Source organism: Oncorhynchus gorbuscha, linkage group LG15, assembly GCF_021184085.1.
Source record: "Oncorhynchus gorbuscha isolate QuinsamMale2020 ecotype Even-year linkage group LG15, OgorEven_v1.0, whole genome shotgun sequence".
In the NCBI taxonomy this organism is placed as follows: Eukaryota; Metazoa; Chordata; class Actinopteri; order Salmoniformes; family Salmonidae; genus Oncorhynchus; species Oncorhynchus gorbuscha.
Genome location: NC_060187.1, coordinates 9,631,571 through 9,651,926, shown reverse-complemented (window position 1 = coordinate 9,651,926; position 20,356 = coordinate 9,631,571). Strand labels below are relative to the sequence as shown.

The 20,356-nt window shown below is 46.0% G+C and overlaps 1 protein-coding gene across 1 annotated transcript in view; it reads right to left on the bottom strand.

Annotated features, from left to right (window-relative positions):
• ano8b (anoctamin 8b) overlaps window positions 1-20,356 on the bottom strand; it is a 122,780-nt gene that overhangs the window by 29,993 nt on the left and 72,431 nt on the right. The window contains 3 exon segments of the mRNA XM_046300077.1: window positions 81-219; window positions 7,432-7,564; window positions 8,000-8,110. Coding sequence (XP_046156033.1) covers window positions 81-219; window positions 7,432-7,564; window positions 8,000-8,110 — 383 coding nt within the window.

Below are 20,356 nucleotides of genomic sequence, written 5' to 3'. Positions count from 1 at the left end.
GTGTGTGTGTGTGTGTGTGTGTGTGTGTGTGTGTGTGTGTGTGTGTGTGTGTGTGTGTGTGTGTGAGTGTGTGTGCTGACCTGTGATGTGAAAAAGCATAGTTCACTCTCAATGTTCTCATAGATGTAGTCTTCTTCACAGGAGAAGCTGCGTGTTCCTCCCCCAAACTCTGGCTTTAATGACTTCCTCAGACCCATCTCCTCTGCCCCGCGCAACAAACTGAGAGAGAGAAAGAGAGAGAGAGAGAGAGAGATAGAGGGAGAGAATCAGGGAGAGAGAGAGAGAGGGAGAGAAGGGGAGAGAGAGAGAGAGAGAGAGAGAGAGAGAGAGAGAGAGAGAGAGAGAGAGAGAGAGAGAGAGAGAGAGAGGGGAGGGAGAGAGAGAGAGAGAGAGAGAGAGAGAGAGGGAGAGAGAGAGAGAGAGAGAGAGAGAGAGAGAGAGAGAGAGAGAGAGAGAGAGAGAGAGAGAGAGAGAGAGAGAGAGAGAGAGAGAGAGAGGGAGGGAGATGAAGAGAGAGAGAGTGTCAGTTAGGGAAATGCTTGCACAAGCCACACGGCAGGTGCAGAGTTGGGCTGGAGAAACACACACTCTCAAACCAACAGAAGGTTCTCTCTGTTCCGTTCTCCCTGTTCTGTTCTCTCTGTTTTGTTCTCTGTGTTCTGTTCTCTGTGTTTTGTTCTCTGTGTTCTGTTCTCTTTGTTCTCCCTGTTCTGTTCTCTTTGTTCTCCCTGTTCTGTTCTCTTTGTTCTGTTCTCTTTGTTCTCCCTGTTCTGTTCTCTTTGTTCTGTTCTCTTTGTTCTCCCTGTTCTGTTCTCTGTGTTCTGTTCTCTTTGTTCTCTCTGTTCTGTTCTCTGTGTTCTGTTCTCTGTGTTCTGTTCTCTTTGTTCTCTCTGTTCTCTTTGTTCACGCTGTTCTGTTCTCTTTGTTCACGCTGTTCTGTTCTCTTTGTTCACACTGTTCTGTTCTCTTTGTTCTCCCTGTTCTGTTCTCTTTGTTCTCCCTGTTCTGTTCTCTTTGTTCACACTGTTCTGTTCTCTTTGTTCACACTGTTCTGTTCTCTTTGTTCTCCCTGTTCTGTTCTCTTTGTTCACGCTGTTCTGTTCTCTTTGTTCACACTGTTCTGTTCTCTTTGTTCTCCCTGTTCTGTTCTCTTTGTTCACACTGTTCTGTTCTCTTTGTTCACGCTGTTCTGTTCTCTTTGTTCACGCTGTTCTGTTCTCTTTGTTCACACTGTTCTGTTCTCTTTGTTCTCCCTGTTCTGTTCTCTTTGTTCTCCCTGTTCTGTTCTCTTTGTTCACACTGTTCTGTTCTCTTTTCTCCCTGTTCTGTTCTCTGTGTTCTGTTCTCTTTGTTCTCTCTGTTCTGTTCTCTTTGTTCACACTGTTCTGTTCTCTTTGTTCTCCCTGTTCTGTTCTCTTTGTTCACACTGTTCTGTTCTCTTTTCTCCCTGTTCTAATCTCTATTTTTTAATCTCTGTGTTCTGATCTCTGCATAATGATAGATCCACCACACACACACACACACACGCACACACACACACACCTGAGTGCGGCCACGCCTGTCTTAGCTGACATTTACCAGCACACATCTATCACAATGTTGTGTGCCTCTGGGAGCATGAATGATACTGCTTTCCAATACAGCCCATAGTAGATCAACACACTGTCCATCTGAAAGGGATTCTATGTGTCTTTAGGGAAACACAGGCTGCATTATAAACCCGCTATTTATTCTCCAGACCAAGCCAACAGTATGTTAAGAGACGTATCCTGCAATTGCCAAGATTCTTTACGAACACGTCCAAGCTTCCAAGCGTCTATTGGATTAAAACTTTAATGCTTCTTTTATTTTCCTTTCATTTCAAGAGGTAGTTTTTTTTTTTGCGTGTAGTGTCCTGTTGTCATTGGCTGCTCCAGGGAGTTAGAAGCCAGTCCTAAACTGCTGACAGGCCTAGCCAGCTGTACCCTGAACGGCTCTATGCTAATGTAAAACATTATATATCTTCTGGAATAAACAGCCAACTCAGACTCTAGAGGAGTGAGCGGTTTAATACCATCTCCAGTAGAAGATGATTTTACCTTACATCTCACCACGTTCCACGCTAAAATCTATTCAGTCCAAATTGGTTCCATATCACTTTAATGGTTCGACACACAGTCGTTCCAGCAGAATTAGCATTTATCTTTTCACATCAAATGCAAATTTAGGTCATCCAATATACCTTAAAGCGAGCGTGCAAGTGTGTGTGTGTGTGTGTGTGTGTGTGTGTGTGTGTGCGTCACTGTGTGTGTGACTGTATGGGTGGTTGTGTGTGTGTGTGTGTGCGTCACTGTGTGTGTGACTGTATGGGTGGTTGTGTGTGTCACTGTGTGTCCCTGTGCGTGTGGTTGTCTGTGTGACTGAGTGTGTGGTTGTGTGTGTGTGTGGTTGTGTGTGTGACTGTGTGTGTGGTTATGTGTGGATGTGTGTGTGACTGTGTGTGTGGTTGTGTGTGTGTGTGTGTGACTGTGTGTGTGGTTGTGTGTGTGTGACTGTGTGTGTACTGTGTGTGTGGTTGTGTGTGTGACTGTGTGTGTGGTTGTGTGTGACTGTGTGTGTGACTGTGTTTCTTACCGTGTGTGTGGTTGTGTGTGTTTGTGTGACTGTGTGTGTGACTGTGTGTGTGACTGTGCGTGTGGTTGTGTGTGTGTGTGTGACTGTGTGCGTGTGACTGAGTGTGTGGTTGTGTGTGTGACTGTGTGTGTGGTTGCGTGTGTGTGACTGTGTGTGTGGTTGTGTGTGACTGTGTTTGTTACTGTGTGTGTGGTTGTGTGTGTGTGTGACTGTGCGCGTGACTGTGCGTGTGATTGTGTGTGTGGCTGTGTGTATGTGTGACTGTGTTTCTTACCATGTGTGTGTTTGTATGTTTGTGTGACTGTGTGTGTGACTGTGTGTGTGACTGTGTGTGTGTGTGTGTGTGTGTGTGTGTGTGTGTGTGTGTGTGTGTGTGTGTGTGTGTGTGTGTGTGTGTGTGTGTGTGTGTGTGTGGTGTGTGTGTGTGTGTGATTGAGTGTGTGGTTGTGTGTGTGGTTGTGTGTGTGTGGCTGTGTGTGTGTGGTTGTGTGTTTGACTGTGTGTGTGATTGAGTGTGTGGGTGTGTGTGTGGCTGTGTGTGTGGTTGTGTGTGTGACTGTGTGTGTGGTTGTGTGTGTTTGTGCGTGTGACTGTGTGCGTGTGACTGAGTGTGTGGTTGTGTGTGTGTTGCGTGTGTGTGACTGTGTGTGTGTGTGTGTGTGTGTGTGTGTGTGTGTGTGTGTGTGTGTGTGTGTGTGTGTGTGTGTGTGTGTGTGTGTGTGTGTGTGTGTGTGTGTGTGTGTGTGTGTGTGTGTGTGTGTGTGTGTGTGTGTGTGTGTGTGTGTGTGTGTGTGTGTGTGTGTGTGTGTGTGTGTGTGTGTGTGTGTGTGTGTGTGTGTGTGTGTGTGTGTTTGATTGAGTGTGTGGTTGTGTGTGTGGTTGTGTGTGTGTGGCTGTGTGTGTGTGGTTGTGTGTTTGACTGTGTGTGTGATTGAGTGTGTGGGTGTGTGTGTGGTTGTGTGTGTGTGGCTGTGTGTGTGGTTGTGTGTGTGGTTGTGTGTGTATTCAGAGAGAGAGTAGATAGGGAACCCAACAGAATCATTATTTCATGTCCAGTACTGTGTTTAGCAACAGCCCCAGAATCGGTTCTAGAATTGAAGTCCTTCCAACATTCTACAACAGACAGAACACTCACAGGGCTTTAGGCAGGGAACCGATGGCCAATATACATTTCACAGTGGCAGCAGCGTTGCTAATCACAATTTATTTTGCCGATGACTGTAGTATGATAATAGACTGCTTAATTTGGAACAGCCACAGGATATCAGAGCTTTTAGCCCTGAGCTGCATATGCTTACACTATACCGCACTGCTAAGAGTTGCGTTTGAGAGGGGGACCAGCAGGAGCTGGACTTGAACCAACAGTTCCTACATCAACAGTAGAGCCGACTATGGGAAAAATCTGCCGATGTGCCCTTGAGTCAGTGGCTCTGGATAAGAGCGTCTGCTAAATGACTAACATTTAAATGTGAATGTCTGTATGTGTGTAGCTAGTTACTGCATCTCTTATACAGGGCCTTCAGAAAGCGTTCATACCCCTTGACTTATTCCACATTTTGTTGTGTTACAGCCTGAATTCAAAATAGATGTTTTTTCCTCACCCATCTACACACAATACCCCATAATGACTAAGTGAAAACATGGTTTTATATATTTTTACAAATGTATTAAATAATGAAATATCAAAACTGTAACTAGGCCACTCAGATACATTCACTGTTGTCTTGGTAAGCAACTCCAGTGTAGATTTGGCCTTTTAGGTTATTGTCCTGCTGAGAGGTAAATGAATCTCCCAGTGTCTGGTGGAAAGCAGACTGAACCAGGTTTTCCTCTAGGGGTTTGGCTGTGCTTAGCTCCATTCCGTTTCCTTTTTATCCTGAAAAACTCTCCAGTCCTTACAAGCATACCCATAACATGATGCAGCCACCATTATGCATAATTATGCATATCTTTAACATGCTCAAAGGGGTATTCAATGTCTGCTTTTTTTATACCCATCTACCAATAGGTGCGCTTTGTGAGGCATTGGAAAACCTCCCTGGTCTTTGTGATTGAATCTGTGATTGAAATTCACTGCCGAGGGACAGAACTGTGTGTGTGGAGTATAGAGATGAGGTAGTCATTCAGAAATCATGTTATATTTGTACTCCTGAACATATTTAGGCCAAAAGTGTTGAATACTTATTCACTCAAGACATTTCACCTTTTCATTAGATGTTTTTTACTTGTAAACATTTTCTAAATCATAATTCCTCTTTGACATTATAGTCTATTGTGTTTAGGCCAGTGACACAATATCTCTATTTAATTCATTTTAAATTCAGGCTGTAACACAACAAACTGTGGAATAAAGTCAAGGATTAATCAAACTTCCCGAAAGGCGCTGTAGATTACCTTATGAGTTCCTGCATCTAAATATAAACAGAACCGCCACCTATTTCCATCCAAGTCAAGCACTGGTTTAAACAGGTCGTTAGAAAACACACACTAGTACCATAAAGGTCCAGATTGCTTAACAGTGGTTGTAGCACACTCACATACAGACCACCACTCACATACAGACCACCACTCACATACAGACCACCACTCACATACAGACCACCACTCACATACAGACCACCACTCACATACAGACCACCACTCACATACAGACCACCACTAGCCTAGTGGTTAGAGTGGAGGGGCATACAGACCACCACTAGCCTACATACAGACCTTTTTAGTCATTTTTAGGCGGCAGGTAGCCTAGTGGTTAGAGTGGAGGGGGGGCGGCAGGTAGCCTAGTGGTTAGAGTGGAGGGGGCAGGTAGCCTAGTGGTTAGCCTAGTGGTTAGAGTGGAGGGGCGGCAGGTAGCCTAGTGGTTAGTGTAGGGGCGGCAGGTGGAGGGTTAGAGTGGAGGGGCGGCAGGTAGCCTAGTGGTTAGAGTGGGGGCGGCCTAGGGTTAGCCAGGTAGCCTGGGTTAGAGTGGCGGGGGTTAGAGTGGGGGCAGCCTAGTGGTTAGCCTAGTGGGTTAGGAGGGGCGGCAGGTAGCCTAGTGGTTAGAGTGGAGGGCGGCGGCCTAGGGTTAGCCTAGTGGTTAGAGTGGAGGGGCGGCAGGTAGCCTAGTGGTTAGAGTGGAGGGGCGGTGGGTTAGGCCTAGTGGTTAGAGTGGAGGGGGCGCCTAGTGGCAGGTGGTTAGCCTAGTGGTTAGAGTGGGGGGAGGGGGCGGCAGGTAGCCTAGTGGTTAGAGTGGAGGGGCGGCAGGTAGCCTAGTGTAGGTGGGGGCGGCAGGTAGGTTAGAGTGGAGGGGAGGGGCGGCAGGTAGCCTAGTGGTTAGAGTGGGGGCGGCAGGTAGCCTAGTGGTTAGAGTGGGGTAGCCTAGTGGTTAGAGTGGAGGGCAGGTAGCCTAGTGGTTAGAGTGGGGGCGGGTAGCCTAGGTAGCCTAGTGGTTAGAGTGGGGGGGGCGGCAGGTAGCCTAGTGGTTAGAGTGGAGGGAGCGGCAGGTAGCCTAGTGGTTAGAGTGGAGGGCCTAGGGTTAGAGTGGAGGGCAGGTAGCCTAGTGGTTAGAGTGGAGGCGGCGGCAGGGTAGCCTAGTGGTTAGAGTGGAGGGGCGGCAGGTAGCCTAGCCTGGGTTAGAGTGGAGGGGCGGTAGCCTAGTGGTTAGCCTAGCCTGGGTTAGAGTGGGGGCGGCAGGTAGCCTAGTGGTTAGAGTGGAGGGCGGCAGGTAGCCTAGTGGTTAGAGTGGAGGGCAGGTAGCCTAGTGGGTTAGAGTGGGGGTTAGAGTGGGGGCGGCAGGTAGCCTAGTGGTTAGAGTGGAGGGCGGTGGTTAGAGTGGGGGGCAGGTGGTTAGCCAGGTAGCCTGGGTTAGAGTGGGGGCGGTAGCCTAGTGGTTAGCCTAGTGGGTTAGAGTGGAGGGGGCAGGTAGCCTAGGTAGCCTAGTGTGGTTAGAGTGGAGGGGCGGCAGGTAGCCTAGTGGTTAGAGTGGAGGGGCGGCAGGTAGCCTAGTGGTTAGAGTGGAGGGGCGGCAGGTAGCCTAGTGGTTAGAGGGCGGCAGGTGGAGGGGGGGCGGCAGGTAGCCTAGTGGTTAGAGTGGAGGGCCTAGTGGTTAGAGTGGAGGGGCGGCAGGTAGCCTAGTGGTTAGAGTGGAGGGGCGGCAGGTAGCCTAGTGGTTAGAGTGGAGGGGCGGCAGGTAGCCTAGTGGTTAGAGTGGAGGGGGCGGTAGCCTAGTGGTTAGAGTGGAGGGGCGGCAGGTAGCCTGGTGGTTAGAGTGGGGGCTAGCCTAGTGGTTAGAGTGGACCAAGCCTAGTGGTTAGAGTGGGGGCGGCGGTAGCAGGTTGGAAGATCCTAAATCCCCTAGTGGTTAGCTGACAAGGTAAAAAGAGTCTGTCATTCTGCCCCTGTGGTTAACAAGGCAGTTTAACCCAAAAAGGTTGGAAGATCAAATCCCCGAGCTGACAAGGTAAAAATCTGTCATTCTGCCCCTGAACAAGGCAGTTAACCCACTGACCCTCTTATCCAGAGCTACTTACACGTAGTGCCTTGTTCAAGGGCACTTCCATAGATGTTTCACCAAGTCGGCTCTGCTGTTGATATCGGAACGGTTTACAGTCAAAAGCCTGACTCCATCACGGTCCTTAGGGGGAGACAGATGCCTTGTCTGTAACTCTATCTACCCTCCAGGATCTATTTCGCTGGTAACAATAAGAACCGATGATTCATTCATCAAGCTATAGTTATACTGCAGCACCCATGATGTCATTGTCTATACATTAGCCAATAGATGGCCATGCTAGGATGGTGATATTGTCGTCCCACACCCCACGGAGGCGGGGTTCTTACTTCTCGTAAGTTGCCGTGACGAAGAAGGCGTGTACATGCGTGTGTTTGTGATGTCGGATCTGGACGATGAGTTCTGGAATGCCCAGGCGCATGTGGTTTAGTAGCCATAGCAACGTGTGGTCATCTGTCCGGTCTGTCACAGGAGAAGAAAAAGACGTGTTTTAAAATGTTCAATTAAAAAAGGTTTATCTTATATCAGTATATCAAGGTTTTAATGAAAATACCAACCTTAAAGACATGAGCAACAGTTTACATTGAAATCGATCCACACAAACCAAACACTGAAACACTGTTTTTAATTAGAATCATATATAGCCTCATTATCTCAAAAGCAAAGGATATAAATAACCCATATTATAATCATGTGTTTTTCACGAGCCTGGAGAGATGACTGTTGTCTAATGAGCATTACGTTCCAGTGATGACTGAGCAGAGTAACACAGACTAGTCATGGACTGGGATGGCTAATGTTGCAATGAGTGCACGGATGGCTGAACAAATGTGTATGTAAACAATAACGCTGAGTAATGTGTGTGTGTGTGTGTGTGTGTGTGTGTGTGTGCATCACCTGAGAAAGTCATGAGGACGTCACAGTTCTCAGTGGGCACGGTCTTCATCCAGGACTTATGAGACATTATGTACCTCCCAGCCTGCAGCAGCCGCTTCCCAAATAACTTATCTAGAGAGGGGAGAGAGAGAGAGAGAGAGAGAGAGAGAGAGAGAGAGAGAGAGAGAGAGAGAGAGAGAGAGAGAGAGAGAGAGAAAGAAAGAAAAGAAATAGAAAGAGAGAGAGCGAGAGAGAGAAAGACAGAGAGGGGGGGGCACATGGTCAGTTAACTTTCCATAGTGAAACAGATTGACAGACGAAGACATTTGTTGTAGAACTGTCAGTCAGTGCGTCCCCTCTCCCACAAACACTCCCGTCCCCTCTCCCACAAACACTCCCGTCCACTCTCCCACAAACACTCCTGTCCCCTCTCCCACAAACACTCCCGTCCCCTCTCCCACAAACACTCCTCTCCCCTCTCCCACAAACACTCCCCCCTCGCTCTCCATCTGTCAGTCAGTGCCTCCTCTCCCACAAACACTCCTCCCCTCTCCCACAAACACTCCCGTCCCCTCTCCCACAAACACTCCCGTCCCTCTCCCACAAACACTCCTGTCAGTCAGTACTTCCCCTCTCCCACAAACACTCCGATCCCCTCTCCCACAAACACTCCCCCCTCTCCCACAAACACTCCCGTCCCCTCGCTCTGTCAGTCAGTGCCTCCCCTCTCCCACAAACACTCCCGTCCCCTCTCCCACAAACACTCCCATCCCCTCTCTCCATCTGTCACACTTTCCCTCTCCCACAAACACTCCCATCCCCTCTCCCACAAACACTCCTGTCCCCTCTCCCACAAACACTCCCGTCCCCTCGCTCTCCATCTGTCAGTCAGTGCCTCCCCTCTCCCACAAACACTCCCGTCCCCTCTCCCACAAACACTCCCGTCCCCTCTCCCACAAACACTCCCGTCCCCTCTCCCACAAACACTCCCATCCCCTCTCTCCATCTGTCAGTCAGTACTTCCCCTCTCCCACAAACACTCCCATCCCCTCTCCCACAAACACTCCCATCCCCTCTCCCACAAACACTCCCGTCCCCTCTCTCTCCATCTGCCAGAATAAAATGTCACCATTCTTCACCCTGCAACATGAGAGCGCGAGCAAGTCGGACTTAACTCTCTCCCTCTCTATGTATGTATGTATGTATGTATGTATGTATGTATGTATGTATGTATGTATGTATGTATGTATGTATGTATGTATGTATGTATGTATGTATGTATGTATGTATGTATGTATGTATGTATGTATGTATGTATGTATGTATGTATGTATGTATGTATGTGTGTGTGTGTGTATGTATGTAAGGTACAGTATGTATGTATGTATGTATGTATGTATGTATGTATGTATGTATGTATGTATGTATGTATGTATGTATGTATGTATGTATGTATGTATGTATGTATGTATGTATGTATGTATGTATGTATGTATGTATGTATGTATGTATGTATGTATGTATGTATGTATGTGTGACCACACAGTTCAGGCCAGTACACACGTCAACAGTGTTTATATTTATTATATTTAGGTAGAGTGCAATGAGTGCAGGGTCATGGACACTGGCATCATGTGACTCAAATACTGATCTCTACCTTCAAGGATTTCACTTCAAGTGAGGGAAAATTCCTCAGACAGTGAAGTTGAGACGATTGTATTTATAAACCCCTGATTTGAACCCGACTGTGAAACCGAGGCTCACAGACAGTAGAGACATGATTACTACACACAGGCAAGTAGCGAATGAAAGACATCAGTGTCCAGCCAAGCATCAATAGAGAAGAGAAGTACAGCCCCCAGGCTACAGGCTACAAAGGTAACGTTAAGGTGACCACGGTAACGCTACAGAAATATAGAAGAGGAGTACAGCCCCCAGGCTACAGGCTACAAAGGTAACGTTAAGGTGACCACGGTAACGCTACAGAAATATAGAAGAGAAGTACAGCCCCCAGGCTACAGGCTACAAAGGTAACGTTAAGGTGACCACGGTAACGCTACAGAATTATAGAAGAGAAGTACAGCCCCCAGGCTACAGGCTACAAAGGTAACGTTAAGGTGACCACGGTAACGCTACAGAATTATAGAAGAGAAGTACAGCCCCCAGGCTACAGGCTACAAAGGTAACGTTAAGGTGACCACGGTAACGCTACAGAATTATAGAAGAGAAGTACAGCCCCCAGGCTACAGGCTACAAAGGTAACGTTAAGGTGACCACGGTAACGCTACAGAATTATAGAAGAGAAGTACAGCCCCCAGGCTACAAAGGTAACGTTAAGGTGGCCACGGTAACGCTACAGAATTATAGAAGAGAAGTACAGCCCCCAGGCTACAGGCTACAAAGGTAACGTTAAGGTGACCACGGTAACACTACAGAATTATAGAAGAGAAGTACAGCCCCCAGGCTACAGGCTACAAAGGTAACGTTAAGGTGACCACGGTAACGCTACAGAATTATAGAAGAGAAGTACAGCCCCCAGGCTACAGGCTACAAAGGTAACGTTAAGGTGGCCACGGTAACACTACAGAATTATAGAAGAGAAGTACAGCCCCCAGGCTACAGGCTACAAAGGTAACGTTAAGGTGACCACGGTAACGCTACAGAATTATAGAAGAGAAGTACAGCCCCCAGGCTACAGGCTACAAAGGTAACGTTAAGGTGACCACGGAAGAAAGTAACCCCAGGCTACAGAATTATAGAAGAGAAGAAAGAAGTACAGCCCCCAGGCTACAGGCTACAAAGGTAACGTTAAGGTGACCACGGTAACGCTACAGAATTATAGAAGAGAAGTACAGCCCCCAGGCTACAAAGGTAACGTTAAGGTGGCCACGGTAACGCTACAGAATTATAGAAGAGAAGTACAGCCCCCAGGCTACAGGCTACAAAGGTAACGTTAAGGTGACCACGGTAACACTACAGAATTATAGAAGAGAAGTACAGCCCCCAGGCTACAGGCTACAAAGGTAACGTTAAGGTGACCACGGAAGAGAAGTAAGCCCCCAGGCTACAGAATTATAGAAGAGAAGTACAGCCCCCAGGCTACAGGCTACAAAGGTAACGTTAAGGTGGCCACGGTAACACTACAGAATTATAGAAGAGAAGTACAGCCCCCAGGCTACAGGCTACAAAGGTAACGTTAAGGTGACCACGGTAACGCTACAGAATTATAGAAGAGAAGTACAGCCCCCAGGCTACAGGCTACAAAGGTAACGTTAAGGTGACCACGGTAACGCTACAGAATTATAGAAGACAGCCCCAGGCTACAGGCTACAAAGCCCCCAGGCTACAGGCTACAAAGGTAACGTTAAGGTGACCACGGTAACACTACAGAATTATAGAAGAGAAGTACAGGCCCCAGGCTACAAAGGTAACGTTAAGGTGGCCACGGTAACACTACAGAATTATAGAAGAGAAGTACAGCCCCCAGGCTACAAAGGTAACGTTAAGGTGACCACGGTAACGCTACAGAATTATAGAAGAGAAGTACAGCCCCAGGCTACAAAGGTAACGTTAAGGTGACCACGAAGACAGAATTATAGAAGAGAAGTACAGCCCCCAGGCTACAAAGGTAACGTTAAGGTGACCACGGTAACGCTACAGAATTATAGAAGAGAAGTACAGCCCCCAGGCTACAGGCTACAAAGGTAACGTTAAGGTGGCCACGGTAACACTACAGAATTATAGGAGAAGTACAGCCCCCAGGCTACAAAGGTAACGTTAAGGTGACCACGGTAACGCTACAGAATTATAGAAGAGAAGTACAGCCCCCAGGCTACAAAGGTAACGTTAAGGTGACCACGGTAACGCTACAGAATTATAGAAGAGAAGTACAGCCCCCAGGCTACAGGCTACAAAGGTAACGTTAAGGTGGCCACAGTAACACTACAGAATTATAGAAGAGAAGTACAGCCCCCAGGCTACAGGCTACAAAGGTAACGTTAAGGTGACCACGGTAACGCTACAGAATTATAGAAGAGAAGTACAGCCCCCAGGCTACAGGCTACAAAGGTAACGTTAAGGTGACCACGGTAACGCTACAGAATTATAGAAGAGAAGTACAGCCCCCAGGCTACAGGCTACAAAGGTAACGTTAAGGTGACCACGGTAACACTACAGAATTATAGAAGAGAATTACAGCCCCCAGGCTACAGGCTACAAAGGTAACGTTAAGGTGACCACGGTAACGCTACAGAATTATAGAAGAGAAGTACAGCCCCCAGGCTACAGGCTACAAAGGTAACGTTAAGGTGACCACGGTAACGCTACAGAATTATAGAAGAGAAGTACAGCCCCCAGGCTACAGGCTACAAAGGTAACGTTAAGGTGACCACGGTAACGCTACAGAATTCTAGAAGTGAAGTACAGCCCCCAGGCTACAAAGGTAACGTTAAGGTGACCACGGTAACGCTACAGAATTATAGAAGAGAAGTACAGCCCCCAGGCTACAGGCTACAAAGGTAACGTTAAGGTGGCCACGGTAATGCTACAGAATTGCATAATGTCAGCCCTCTGAAAGGGAAAGGAACAGAATCGCACACGTCTTTGAATAAAGAAAATAAAGGTTCATCTCGTTGATCTCCTTTTCAACAGACAGCTGGTCCAAGACGGCAGCAGGGGTCAATAGTTCAACAGGAAGTAAATTGTAAACGTCATTGTTTTGAAGTGCAGCGCTCTAACCCCAAAGGCCTTGGGAAAGGGGTGAAACTGAAGGGACTTTTCTGACTTGCAAACCAACTCGCCAAAATCTAAAACTGACCCTTACCTTAACCCTGACCTTAATCAAACCCTTAACCCTGACCTTCATCAAACCCTTAACCCTAACCCTAATCTAACCCTTAACCCTGACCTTAACCAAACCCTTAACCTGACCTTAATCAAACCCTTAACCCTGACCTTAATCAAACCCTTAACCCTGACCTTAACCATAATCTTATCTGTAACCTAATTTGAACCAATTCTGAAATGAAATATCGTTTGCACGTCAGAAAAGTCCCCTTTAGTATGTCCCTTGGCAGAGTTGTCTGAGGACAGTTTGTGCTGTACACTGCTGGCTGAGTCCTGAACAATACTGGTGGGGGTGGCCAGACAAAATGCCTGTCCCAAAACAGTTCTGTGCTCAGTGAGCCGTAGGTCCTCAGAGATGGGCAGAAAGTGGGCCACGTTCCAGAGATCTCAACTGGGCACAGTTTAACACTGCAGCCTATAATGGCAGGACAAATGACTTGCTGCATGAACAAAACTATGTTTATTTATACATAAGATCATGACACAGGAAGTAAATGATAACATGCACTTGAACAAAATCTCATTCTTACCGATTAGAATATGAAAGACAAGATATAATGACAACACAGCAAGCAGGACAATGTAAACAGATAAGGTAAGCATCATTAGATAACAGACAAGTCACAGACTAGGAGTTGACAACACTGTGCCCCTACACACTGTGTATGTACTACAGACACATCTCCTCTCTGTAAAGGCTCTATTACTACTTTGACATTTCCACCATGGCTGGTTAGCCAGAGAAGACGAGTCCTGAGCCAAATCTCACCTCATATCGGTTACACATACACACATACTCACACACAGACACACACACACACAGACACACACACACACACACACACACACACACACACACACACACACACACACACACACACACACACACACACACACACACACACACACACACACACACACACACACACACACACACACACACACACACACACACACACACACACACAATCACACACACAATCACACACACTCACCCACTAACACACACACACACACTCATACTCAGACAGACAGACAGACAGACACACACACGGTGGTCACACACACACACGGTGGTCACACACACAAGGTCATAGTCAGCGTTACGGCATCAACAACCAGATGGTCACCACACCAGATAGTCTCTTCTATAAATCATAGGTCATGAGTTTAACTAGACACCACAGCCCTATAAACAGCTGTCACATTTAAAACCCTTCTTCTCTGACCAATCCTTGGTGACCTTCAGTCATTCCACATATCTGATGTATACCAACTGAAGCACACCTTAGTCAACCAGTCAACTAAGTCAACTAAGCAAATCACCAAGTCCATGACCAGTTGAATCAGGTGGATCAGGTGGATTAAGTGGGAAAGGTTGGACTAAATCCAATATGTTGAATAGCGAGGGGTCTATGAGGACTGGTTTGGAGAGATACACTGTTCTGCTCAGTGTGGTTCTGCTTCCAGGAACATACTGATGATGAAAGAGGAGAGTAGAACCAGCTACATTCTGGAACAGACTGATGATGAAAGAGGAGAGTAGAACTAGCTACTTCCTGGAACATACTGACAATGAAAGAGGAGAGTAGAACTAGCTACTTCCTGGAACATACTGACAATGAAAGAGGAGAGTAGAACTAGATACGTCCTGGAACAGACTGATGATGAAAGAGTAGAACCAGCTACTTCCTGGAACAGACTGATGATGAAAGAGGAGAGTAGAACCAGCTACTTCCTGGAACAGACTGATGATGAAAGAGGAGAGTAGAACTAGCTACTTCCTGGAACAGACTGACAATGAAAGAGGAGAGTAGAACTAGCTACTTCCTGGAACAGACTGATGATGAAAGAGGAGAGTAGAAACAGCTACTTCCTGGAACAGACTGACAATGAAAGAGGAGAGTAGAACTAGCTACTTCCTGGAACAGACTGATGATGAAAGAGGAGAGTAGAACTAGCTACTTCCTGGAACAGACTGATGATGAAAGAGGAGAGTAGAACTAGCTACTTCCTGGAACAGACTGATGATGAAAGAGGAGAGTAGAACTAGCTACTTCCTGGAACAGACTGATGATGAAAGAGTAGAACCAGCTACTTCCTGGAACAGACTGATGATGAAAGAGGAGAACCAGCTACTTCCTGGAACAGACTGATGATGAAAGAGGAGAGTAGAACTAGCTACTTCCTGGAACAGACTGATGATGAAAGAGGAGAGTAAAACTAGATACTTCCTGGAACAGACTGATGATGAAAGAGGAGAGTAGAACTAGCTACTTCCTGGAACAGACTGATGATGAAAGTGGAGAGTAGAACTAGATACTTCCTGGAACAGACTGATGATGAAAGAGGAGAGTAAAACTAGATACTTCCTGGAACAGACTGATGATGAAAGAGGAGAACTAGATAGAACAGACTGAGATAAAGAGGAGAGTAAAACTAGATACTTCCTGGAACAGACTGATGATGAAAGAGGAGAGTAGAACTAGATACTTCCTGGAACAGACTGATGATGAAAGAGGAGAGTAGAACTAGATACTTCCTGGAACAGACTGATGATGAAAGAGGAGAGTAGAACTAGCTACTTCCTGGAACAGACTGATGATGAAAGAGGAGTGTAGAACTAGCTACTTCCTGGAACAGACTGATGATGAAAGAGGAGTGTAGAACTAGCTACTTCCTGGAACAGACTGATGATGAAAGAGGAGAGTAAAACTAGATACTTCCTAGAAAGAACAACCAGGGGCTGTTCCAGAGAAAAATAGCCACATACTGTTTCCTATTGTGTGTTATGAGGTTAAATAAGGTTTGGATTGTTTGTCTGTTATAGTCACAGATAATCTTCAGATGACTCACTTTGCCACTACAGACGGTGTATTTAAGGACAGTTACATTTGGAGCACTTATTAAGGGATTCCATCTCGTTTCAGGATGCTCTTCTATTATAAATGTTAAAACATTAGATTTCATTTTAAACTTAAGAGTCATTCACTGTCCCCCAAATTCCTCCTGTTCCCCATGCAGCTGTAAGGCCAGACAAAGTCCCGTAGCCTACCCCTGACCAGCATTCTAATGAGGTCTGTATTCACTGCTCCACACACACACTGCCTTAAATACTTTGATTTATGAGCCTCAATGACAGGCAGATTGGTGTGCAGCTTACGTGTGTGTGTGGATGGTTCTTTGTGTGTGTGTGTGGAAGAGGGGGGGGGTCTTTGTGTGTGGGTCTGTGCGTGTGTGTGTGTGGAAGAGGGGGTGGGGGGTCTTTGTGTGTGGGTCTGTGCGTGTGTGTGTGTGGAAGAGGGGGTGGGGTCTTTGTGTGTGTGTGTCTCTGTAATACTCAGTGGGAAACCCGTTGACACTGGGACACTGGTGGTGTCTACATTTGGCCACACATTGCCCATTGGGGCTTATCGACAGACTAGGAGTGGCAGGTGTGTGTGTATTAGTGTGTCTGTGTGTGCACTCTGCTCAAGTGCACCTGATGCCATGCTGCTGAAGGGACGGAGGACAATACAGCCCCTATCAACAGACCCCGGGTCAGCAGTCACAGACTGGTGTCCAGTAACTCAAGCATTTTATTGGGAAATCGCTGTTCTAGGAAAAGGGCTCATTTAACAGAAGTCGCTCTGCTATGTGTTCTCAGGCGCCACTGATCTGGGGAAAGGGGGGATAACTAGTCAGTTGTACAACTGAATGCATTCAACTGAAATGTGTCTTCCGCATTTAACCCAACCCCTCTGAATCAGAGAGGTGAGGGGGGGGGTGCCTTATCGACATCCACGTGTTCGGCGCCCGGGGTACAGTGGGTTAACTGCCTTGGTCAGGAGCAGGACGACAGATTTGTACCTTGACAGCTCAGGGATTCGATCCAGCAAGCTTTCGGTTAATGGCCCAACGCTCTAAGCACTAGGCTACCTGCTCTAACCACTAGGCTACCTGCTCTAAGCACTAGGCTACCTGCTCTAAGCACTAGGCTACCTGTTCTAAGCACTAGGCTACCTGCTCTAAGCACTAGGCTACCTGCTCTAAGCACTAGGCTACCTGCTCTAAGCACTAGGCTACCTGCTCTAACCACTAGGCTACCTACTCTAACCACTAGGCTACCTGCTCTAAGCACTAGGCTACCTGCCGCCATCTATCACCACTCTGTAAAATAATAATGATAATACATGTAATAATTATAGATATATACAGTGCCAGTCAAAGGTTTGGACACACCAACTCATTCTAGGTTTAAATTTTTATTTTATTTTATTGTAGAATAATAGTGAAGACATCAAAACTATGAAATAACACATGTGGAATCATGTAGTAAGCAAAAAATTGTTAAACAAATCAAAATATATTTTATATTTGAGATTCTTCAAAGTAGCCACCCTTTGCCTTGATGACAGCTTTGCACACTCTTGGCAAATTTATGTCAAGAAATTTCTGTAAAGAAACCACTACTAAAGGACACCAATAAGAAGAAGAGACTTGCTTGAGCCAAGAAACACAAGCAATAGACATTAGACCGGTGGAAATCTGTCCTTTGGTCTGCTGAGTCTAAATTTGAGATTTTTGTTACAACCTCATTGTCTTTGTGAGATGCAGAGTAGGTGAACAGATATTCTCCGCATGTGTGGTTCCCACCGTGAAGCATGGAGGAGGAGGTGTGGGGGTGATTTTCTGGTGACACTGTCAGGGATTTATTTAGAATTCAAGGCACACTTAACCAGCATGGCCACCACAGCATTCTGCAGCGATACGCCATCCCATCTCGCTTGTGCTTAGCGGGACTATCATTTGTTTTTCAACAGGACAATGACCCAACACACCTCCAGTCTATGTAAGGGCTATTTGACCAAGAAGGAGAGTGACGAGGTGCTGCATCAGGTGACCAGGCCTCCACAATCACCTGACCTCAACCCAATTCAGATGGTTTGGGATGATTTGGACCTCAGAGTGAAGGAAAAGCAGCCAACAAGTGCGCAGCATATGTGGGAACTCCTTCAAAACTGTTGAAAAAGCATTCCAGGTGAAGTTGGTTGAGAGAATGCCATGAGTGTGCAAAGCTGTCATCAAGGCAAAATGTGGCTACTATGAAGAATCTCAAATATTTGTTTAACACTTTTTTAGTTACTACATGATTCCGTAAGTGTTATTTCATAGTTTTGATGTATTCACTATTATTCTACAATGTAGAAAACTGTAAAAAAGAAAAATATAGAAAGACCGTTGAATGAGTAGGTGTGTCCAAACTGTTGACTGGTACGGTACATACAGTGGGGCAAAAAAGTATTTAGTCAGCCACCAATTGTGCAAGTTCTCCCACTTAAAACGATGAGAGAGGCCAGTAATTTTCATCATAGGTACACTTCAACTATGACAGACAAAATGAGAGAAGAAAAAAAATCCAGAAAATCACATTGTATGATTTTTTATGAATTTATTTGCAAATTAGGGTGGAAAATAAGTATTTGGTCAATAACAAAAGTTTATCTCAATACTTTGTTATATACCCTTTGTTGGCAATGGCAGAGGTCAAACGTTTTCTGTAAGTCTTCACAAGGTTTTCACACACTGTTGCTGGTATTTTGGCCCATTCCTCCATGCAGATCTCCTCTAGAGCAGTGATGTTTTGGGGCTGTTGCTGGGCAGCACGGACTTTCAACTCCCTCCAAAGATTTTCTATGGGGTTGAGATCTGGAGACTGGCTCGGCCACTTCAGGACCTTGAAATGCTTCTTACGAAGCCACTCCTTCGTTTCCCGGGCGGTGTGTTTGAGATCATTGTCATGCTGAAAGACCCAGACACATTTAATCTTCAATGCCCTTGCTGATGGAAGGAGGTTTTCACTCAAAATCTCACGATACATGGCCCCATTCATTCTTTCCTTTACACAGATCAGTCGTCCTGGTCCCTTTGCAGAAAAACAGCCCCAAAGCATGATGTTTCCACCCCCATGCTCACAGTAGGTATGGTGTTCTTTGGATGCAACTCAGCATTCTTTGTCCTCCAAACACGCCGAGTTGAGTTTTTACCAAAAAGTTCAATTTTCGTTTCATCTGACCATATGACATTCTCCCAATCTTCTTCTGGATCATCCAAATGCTCTCTAGCAAACTTCAGATGGGCCTGGACATGTACTGGCTTAAGCAGGGGGACACGTCTGGCACTGCAGGATTTGAGTCCCTGGTGGCGTTGTGTGTTACTGATGGTAGGCTTTGTTACTTTGGTCCCAACTTTGGTCATTCACTAGTTCCCCCCTTGTGGTTCTGGGATTTTTGCTCACCGTTCTTGTGATCATTTTGACCCCATGGGGTGAGATCTTGCGTGGAGCCCCAGATCGAGGGAGATTATCAGTGGTCTTGTATGTCTTCCATTTCCTAATAATTGCACCCACAGTTGATTTCTTCCAACCAAGCTGCTTACCTATTGCATATTCAGTCTTCCCAGCCTGGTGCAGGTCTACAATTTTGTTTCTGGTGTCCTTTGACAGCTCTTTGGTCTTGGCCATAGTGGAGTTTGGAGTGTGACTGTTTGAGGTTGTGGACAGGTGTCTTTTATACTGATAACAAGTTCAAGCAGGTGCCATTAATACAGGTAACGAGTGGAGGACGGAGGAGCCTCTTAAAGAAGAAGTTACAGGTCTGTGAGAGCCAGAAATCTTGCTTGTTTGTAGGTGACCAAATACTTATTTTCCACCTTCATTTGCAAATAAATTCATTAAAAATCATACAAAGTGATTTTCTGGATTTGTTCCCCTCATTTTGTCTGTCATAGTTGAAGTGTACCTATGATGAAAATTACAGGCCTCTCATCTTTTTAAGTGGGAGAACCTGCACAATTGGTGGCTGACTAAATACTTTTTTTGCCCCACTGTATAGTAGATATGTATGATAATAGCAAAGCTATGTGTCAGACTTTTGGGACATACTGTCATATGTCCTCTCAAGGAAAGAGATTGATGTACAACTTTGTTTGTGTGGTATTGCTGAAGAAAATGCAAACAAACAAATGTAAATTGATTAAACCTAAACCTTTCCCACTCACACAACTATCACCCTCAGGCACTTAAGGAAATCATGAATGTCATGGATATATTGGAATTAGTGGATATATGGAGGTTTAATATCCTGACCTAGTGAGCTATACATGGAGGAGGTTTAATATCCTGACCTAGTGACATATACATGGAGGAGGTTTAATATCCTGACCTAGTGAGAGATACATGGAGGAGGTTTAATATTCTGACCTAGTGAGCTATACATGGAGGAGGTTTAATATCCTGACCTAGTGAGCTATACATGGAGGAGGTTTAATACCCTGACCTAGTGAGAGATACATGGAGGTTTAATACCCTGACCTAGTGAGATATATATGGAGGAATACCTGACCTAGTTTAATGGACCCCTGACCTAGTGAGAGATACATGGAGGAGGTTTAATACCCTGACCTAGTGAGAGATACATGGAGGAGGTTTAATACCTGACCTAGTGAGAGATACATGGAGGTTTAATACCCTGACCTAGTGAGAGATACATGGAG